The sequence below is a fragment of the Lolium rigidum genome, chromosome 7, assembly GCF_022539505.1.
Source record: "Lolium rigidum isolate FL_2022 chromosome 7, APGP_CSIRO_Lrig_0.1, whole genome shotgun sequence".
Lineage (NCBI taxonomy): Eukaryota > Viridiplantae > Streptophyta > Magnoliopsida > Poales > Poaceae > Lolium > Lolium rigidum.
Genome location: NC_061514.1, coordinates 307,047,486 through 307,055,109, shown reverse-complemented (window position 1 = coordinate 307,055,109; position 7,624 = coordinate 307,047,486). Strand labels below are relative to the sequence as shown.

Here is a 7,624-nt window from a genome sequence, read left to right as displayed (position 1 = left end):
TCTTCGTCATCGAGGCCGTTGTTGGGTGGCGGTGGAGGCCCCCCTGAGCCACCACCCGGAGTACCACGAGGAGGAGCTTCCGCTTGGACTCCAACCATGTACCCCTCGCCATTCACGAAAATCTGCACGGAGCCCTTGATGCGGTCGGGAAAGCGGCAATGGAAACGCATACGGATAGGCTCCCTGTCGCGTTTCTGGATAGAAAGCTCGTCCACATCGATCGGCCTCCCAATCATGGTGAACCCCGCCATGAGCCGGTCCCTGGTCATGAGATCCTACGGGACTCCTGTCAAGCGCACCCAAGTGGAGGGGAGAACCAAGCTCGGTTTAGGTGCTAGGAAGGCCTCACGGATCTCTGTGTCAGTCTTGCTGAGAGGGAGGTGGAGCTTCCCGCTCCCGGTGCTCAAACGCATGGTCTGCCTAGTGGGGAAGACCACGGAGAACTCAGAGTCGGAGAGCCGCTGCACTTGCCAGTCCCAAAGCTCGTCGACAAGATGCTTCAGTTCATCAGAGAGCTGCGTCTCGGTCAGGGGCGTCGAGTTGAACTTGATGATGGCAGCAAAGACATCCCCATTGCCCAGCCCCGCGCGGAGCGGCTCGACATCGATGTTGTAGAACCCTCCGCATGTGATGGCGTGGCCCATGGTCTGGAGACGGAGCCCTTTCCCCCTCGACGGGCAGTTGGCCGAAGAGTGGCCTTCGCCGCTACAAACGACGCAGAGGGGGTCGAAGGTGCAGTCCGACTGATAGTGGCCTTCCCTGCCACACTTGAAACATTCCCCCGCCGCCGGAGCCCCTGTCCGTGGCGGCGGGTTTTGCTTGGCTTTCCCTTTAGCCTGCTGCTGGCCGCCCTCGCCCTGGGGCTTCTTGGCCTTGTTCTTGTGCTGGGCACGCTGGCCCTGCCCTGCACGGTCTCCCTGACCTGCAGCACCAGAGCGCTCGCCGCCCCTTGCCGGCGCCCCGTCCAAGCGACGGTTGGCAAGCGCCTCTTCCCTCCAGCGCTGTTCGTCCCACCACGGAGGCGGGGGCCCATAGTCGAAGCCCCGGCCTCGCTCTTGGTCACGGTAGGGGAGGTCATCGTCTTGGAACCGGGAGCCACCCGCATCGAGTGGAGCGCCGTCGTGGAAGCGGAAGGAACCGCCACCGTCGTGCCGCCCTCCACCGTCGAACCTGCCACCCCCATCTTGACGGCCAGCACCATCTTGGCGTCCGCCACCGTCCTAGCGACCACCGCCGTCATGGCGGCCGCCACCATCCTGGCGCCCGCCGCCGTCGTGGCGACCAGCGCCGCCTCCATCCTGGCGGAACGCGCGGGCTCCATCGTTGCGGCGGCCGCCGCCACCGCCAAATGCCTCACCATCACGCCGCCCGCCCTCCTCGAAGCGCCGCTTCCTTCCATCATCGTAGCCGCCCGCCATGACCGTCGCCGCAAAGGAGAGGACGAGCTGCGGCGGAGCAGGGGTTGGGCGGAGGAGGCGGTGACGCGGCGCGGAGGGGTCGGAGAGGCGTTGTCTGACTTCGGTCGATCTGGCACGAAACCCTAATGCGGGATCTGAGCAGCCCTTGGGCATCCAAAGCCAACAAAAACGGCGCAAACGGGCTGGGCCGTGGCACTGGGCCGCAAGGCCAGGCCGTGGGCCGGGGGAGAAAGCAGAGCCCACCTCACAGCCCAAGGAGAGGATGGACCCGCCTTCAAGGCCACTCGCCGAGTCCCAGCATCTTGAACATGTTACCGAGTCGGCGGCTCATCGGATCCACCTGTCCGGCACGAAACCGCAGCATGTTGTGCTGCCCCATGGTGCCTGGCCACCACCTCGAGGTTCCTGTCATGATCATCTTGCCAGGCCAGGACCTGCGAAGAGAAATAAGTGGGGACCGTAGCCGATGCCATCTTCCACTGCACAGAGCGGAATGCCGGAGCCAGTCCCATCGCGTCGCAGACAAGAAGGCAAGCGCCCAGCTTGACCCTAGTGCACCAACCAGCGATTGGTCTCTAGAGCCAAGGCGCCACCCAGTAAGGTGTATGTGATGTCAATATCCAGGCGGCTGTAACCATCTTTGATGCTCAACTGGAACAACACGAGCGAGGAAGCGATTGCGAGCGGCGAGATGACACGGATCACTAGTGGAAAACGGGCCTGTAATCCCGGTTCGTTTGGGCCTTTAGTCCCGGTTTCCAAACCGGACCAATCAGCGGGACTCAGAGTTCCCTTTAGTCCCGGTTGTAAAACAAACCGGGACTAATGGTCCCGCCACGTGGGCTGCTGGCGCGCGTCGAGGAAAATAACCTTTAGTCCCGGTTTGTAACACGAACCGGGACTAAAGGTTATTTCGTTATTTCTTTTAATCCATTTGGTTATGTCCAATTATTTTTCGCTCCTATTTTTTTTTCTATTTTTTCAGAATTTCTAGTATTTCACTTATTTAACTAGTTTAGTTTCTAACTACACTTAATCTCTAACTACGCTTAATCAATAGTCAAATTACTTACCTGTGGTCCAACTTCCCGCTCGGTCACCCATCCTCCCACTACTCCAGCACTAGCACGCTTAACTTCCAAGTTCCTTTCCCATTCCGCTTCCAAGTGCTTCGCGCGCATGTTGTGATACTAGTATCATATCAATTCTATTAACATGTTGGTCGATATCACACTTATTTATTATTCGAATTCCAAATAATTATTGTAATAAACAAAACTAAGCACGTAATAACATGTTGTGGTAACGGTATTATAATTACAATTTTTTTAATTTGTATTATAATAGTTTTTTAATTTATTATTTTTTAATATTTTTTTGCCAAACTTGGAAATTTAAAAATCTAAAAATTGGCTAACTTTATGGTTAAGTAATCTTTATGCATGATGTAATTATTATTGTAAAAAATTTAATAATATAAAATTCCGAATTTCTGGCAAAAACTAAAATCTTCCTGCTTTCATATTTTCATTTGGAATTTTGAGAATCTAAAAATTGACTAACCGGGTAAACCCCGGTGAATTCGGATGTAACTTTTTCTCAGGATTTTTTTGATATATTATACGTTTTTTTCCGACGTCGTATGCAAAAGTTATTGCGGTTTTACCATTTTTTTAACTTTTTTTGCAAAAAAAGTGAAAATTCGAATTTCTTAATTTCTCCGAATAGTAGGTTGCATAACATACAAGAATCTGAAAAGATTTTATTTTTTGAATTTTCTATCATTTTTCTTTTCTATTTTACAGTGCTAAAAAGGCGATCCACGTGGTGTGTGGGGGTGGGTGGGGTGTGGAGGTGCATGGGGAGGTAAAAACCCTTTAGTCCCCTTTCGTGTTACGAACCGGGACTAAAGGGTGGTCTATGGGGCAAAACCCTTTAGTCCCCCTTCGTATTACCAACCGGGACTAAAGTTAATACGAAAGGGGACTAAAGGGTCCAAACGAACCGGGACTAAAGGGTTTTCATGATGAACCGGGACCAATGCCCCCCATTGGTCCCGGTTGTTAGATGTATATATTTGTCTATTGTAGTTTCCCCATATGTTAGGGGGCTTTCTGCATATGTGCACCTGTACATGTACTATATATTGTGGCCTTTGGCCCCCTGATAATACAACAAGCATATTGCCCTAACATGGTATCAGAGCAAAATTTGGTCCTTCTCCTCTAGTCCGTACGGCCGACGTTCGAGCTTGTTCCGGCCAATCCAGTTTATCTCTCCCGTGCTCATCTCTCCCGATCTGCCCGACGCACGCCCACCCCACGCTCGCCCTGCAGGTCCCCGGCTCTCCGCTTCCCTGCACAGCCCCCGACGATTGGCCTTCAGATCGATCTGCCCCGCCAGGTCTCCGGCCCTCCTCTTCGCTCGATCTGCCCCGCTTCCCAGACGACGCTCGGCACCCGGGTCTCCGGCCCTCCTCTTCGCTCGATCTGCCAAGCTTCCCAGACGACGCTCGGCCCCCGCCAGGTCTCCGCCCCCGCCTGGCCAAAGCGGACAGGACCTCCAGGAATCGGGCGACCGGACCACCGGGAATCGGGAAGAAATCTCCGCCCCCGCCTGGCCAAAGCGGACAGGACCTCCAGGAATCGGGCGACCGGACCACCGGGAATCGGGAAGAAATCCGCCGCCCTGCAGTTCTCCGCCCCCGCCAGGTCCGATTTGCCGAGGAATTGGGTCGCCGCTGCCGGATCGGGCCGCCAGCTTCCTTCTGCCGTCGTCTGCGTCTTGATCTCAGTTGATTTCTAAAAAAAAAAAAAAAAAAAAAAAACAAAAAAAAAAAAAAAAAAAGCGAAAAAAAAAGAGATAGAGTTATGTCTTCCTCGGGCTATGTTGCAATCCCTCGCTGCCCGGTGATCTTCGATGGCGCGAATTACCCTGATTTCGCTGCCTTTATGCGCGTCCACATGCGCGGTCTTCGTCTTTGGGGTGTGCTTTCTGGTGAGGTCTCCTGTCCGCCGCGCCCTGTTGCTCCTACGGTGCCCTGTTGCACCGCCACCCGTTGCCCTTGCCCCCGATGCTACTCAGGCGGATAAGGATGCAGCTAAGAGTGCCGATGACACCGCTTCGGCCGGATTATGACCGGAAGGTCCAGGACCACTCTACCGTCGTTGCGACTTACCGGCATGATCTCACCGAGTACACTCGGGGATTGATGAGGATGCTCGTGCCGCCGCTGTTCTTACCTCCAAAGTTCCTGCCTCGCATGCTGCTGAGTTTATGGGTCTTCCCACCGCTGCTGCTCAGTGGGCTTTTCTTCGTCAGCGCTATCAGCCGTCTGGTGATGCTCTTTACCAAGCATATCGGTGTTGATGCTTTTTACACACGTGCACAGGTCCAGGATGATGTTGTTGCGGTTTATTATGTGCCTTCAGATTTGCAGTTGGCGGATTTCTTTACGAAGGCACGGTACTCGAGCGCAACATGATTTCTTACTCTCCAAACTCGATGTTGTGGATCCACCATGAGTTTGAGGGGGTGTTAGATGTATATATTTGTCTATTGTAGTTTCCCCATATGTTAGGGGGCTTTCTGCATATGTGCACCTGTACATGTACTATATATTGTGGCCTTTGGCCCCCTGATAATACAACAAGCATATTGCCCTAACACCGGTTTGGTTCAAAACGGGGACTATTGCTTGGGACGAAAGGCTTCTTTTCCACTAGTGGATGCAGTAGCCAACCCAAGAGTGGGCCACGCTTGCTTTGGTGTACAGGATGTCGTACAAGAGGGACAGCTCCATCTCCATCACACTCCACATGAACTTGATGTCTCCCCTAAGGTCCCCGATTATTTTCTTTTCCTCAGAATCCACCTCTGTCGCCGGGCTATCCGAGTCCACCTCGATTACCGAATCGACTATTCCGCGCTTGCAGATATGAAACGGGGAATGAGCACGCTGCAGGACGAGCTCGTCCTCCAGGTCGTTGCAGTACCAGTCTTGATGCTCAATGTAAAAAGGGAAAATTTGCTACAGGACACCGTTATTTTTTAGCATTTGCTGAAACACACCGCTCGATTGTGTCTTTGCTAGGTACCATTACAATTTCGTGGCACATTTGCCAAAACACACCACCTGGCTAAAAACGGAAAGTTTTGCACTTTGTCTTCAAAACCAGTCATCACACGCAAAAGTGCAAAACTTACCATTTTTGGGCTGGTGGTGTGTTCTGGCAAATGTGTCACTAAATTGTAATGGTACCTAGCAAAGACACAATCGAGCGGTGTGTTTTAACAAATGCCAAAAAATAACGGTGTCCTGTAGCAAATTTTCCCATGTAAAAATGTTGGTGATGCTTGTTGCGTGCCAGTACCTTGAGGGAGCTCTGGAGGCCGCTGAAGTCGGCGCGCCGGAGCGCACATGTCCTCTCAGCATACTTTGCAACCCCGACAAGGAATATCAAGATGGCAGCCAGCATGGGGAAGAGCCCGTTGCCAACAATGTGCTTGTAGAAGACATATACGGCTCCCAGAACCTGCACCCCAAGGCTCAGAAAGTGGCGCCTCCAGAGCTTGTTGTCCTCCAGGGCATAGGCGGTGATGTTGTCTGGGCCGCCAAGGTGCAGCAGGAGGAATGGCGCCCAGTAGGCAATCAGCTGGTGGTCTTGTGGTGAGCTGCTGCTGTAGAGGAGCTGGCCGGCGGCGTATGTCGCGGTCAAGTCCGACAGCTGGTACGCCAGCCAGAGGGGAACCCTCAGCATAATTGAGTTACTGCGCCGGCGTACATTGGTGAAGAGATGGAGGGTGATCTGGCAGGCGAGGCTGATGAGAACCCCGATCTGGCTCGCCCAGTCAATCCAGAAGTCCAACGGCCCAACAGCCATTGTTGTGACTTTGATCCTACAATGCAACAACTGTACATAGGTAAAATCAGCCACCACAACAAAACAAGGTAAAAGCAGAAGCCTAATTGCATAGTTTTGAGCTAGGAGATCGCAAAGTGGTGGTGTACCTCTCCCAACTCTGAAGAAAGTAATCACATATCTGCAGCACTGTAGAGTATGACACTCAAGAGCTACTGATCGAGTAGTACTACACTGTCAAGTCACCATACATGGAATATATGAGATTCCGATTTTCATGTTGTAGGAGCTAGCCAACTAGGTGTCCACTATCAAGTTTCAACAAGTGGCCAAAGAACCAAAAAATTAAGACTACAAACAAAGGTGAGGAAACGCATGTGAAGGAAGTGCTGGATGCAGCGGCCAGACCAACCGATTATTTGTTAGGTTGTCAATATTAAAATAGGAATCAAATGGGAATTAGGTGAATAAACACAGTTTCAAGAATGTGCCTGTGAGGTCTCATGAAATTTTTCTATTGTTTTTTTGATGTAGAAATTTTTCTATTGTTGAGACCATACAAGCTGCACTCAATCAAACAACAATAATATTCTTATAACCCCAAAGCATGTGATGGCAAGCAGGATGTAGTTAGCACATGGACGGACCAAGACACAGCATGGAGGCGACGAGGGTGAATCCAGCTATGCGGCCTGGAGATTTTAATGGGCAGGGACTGATTTCTGGCGAGAGGTGCTGAACACTAGTCCTTCGGAGAAGATTGGTAGAAACTAATGGATTTACCGCAATGTTTTTACTATTACTCATGAAAACATATGCTCCTTAGACAGGCCAAAATAAGTGGCATAAATACATCAATAACCGGAATGCATATATATATACAAGTGCAGTGAAATGTGATAGTGGTGATACCTGCAACAGAAGCACTAGTAGTCTAGTACTTACTGTACCAAAATTCAAGTACAAAGTGGCAGCAGAGAAAGATGGCGGCGATTAGGACATTGCCTGGCCGGTACTTAAATACCAGTCTTTCAAATTGGAATAGTGCGTACTAAAAAGAAAAGCGGTGGATATGGAAAACAACTACTTTTGAGTCACCAACCATACTTAATTAAAAGTAATTCCACAGTGGCTTAATTAACTAAGACATGCGCAACTACCTCATCATTGGCGGCTGCATCTGTAGTTATTGAGTAGAGACGATAGCTCCAACAGCGCTAAGTTATGAATAACTGATGGTTTGCATCGGAGTGTGCTTTTCTCATGGAAGAAGAATCTCATCAGGATAAACCTCTGACCGATTTCCTCTTAAGTAAAAAACCCGATTTCCAGTGGCTTGTATAT

The 7,624-nt window shown here is 51.1% G+C and overlaps 1 protein-coding gene across 2 annotated transcripts; it reads right to left on the bottom strand.

Moving 5' to 3' along the window:
• Nucleotides 1-5,106: 5,106 nt before the first annotated feature.
• LOC124675777 lies at nucleotides 5,107-7,058 on the bottom strand. 2 transcript variants are annotated; one of them, XM_047211852.1, is made up of 3 exons: nucleotides 6,430-7,058; nucleotides 5,756-6,331; nucleotides 5,107-5,430 (listed from the first exon to the last, which is right to left on the bottom strand). In XM_047211852.1, the coding sequence occupies exons 2-3, from the start codon at nucleotides 6,299-6,301 to the stop codon at nucleotides 5,140-5,142; spliced, it is 837 nt and encodes a 278-aa protein (XP_047067808.1). In that variant the 5' UTR covers nucleotides 6,302-6,331; nucleotides 6,430-7,058; the 3' UTR covers nucleotides 5,107-5,139. The 2 variants fall into 2 exon arrangements, with proteins under 2 accessions (XP_047067808.1, XP_047067809.1); XM_047211853.1 differs by having other exon boundaries at nucleotides 5,756-7,058.
• Nucleotides 7,059-7,624: the final 566 nt, after the last annotated feature.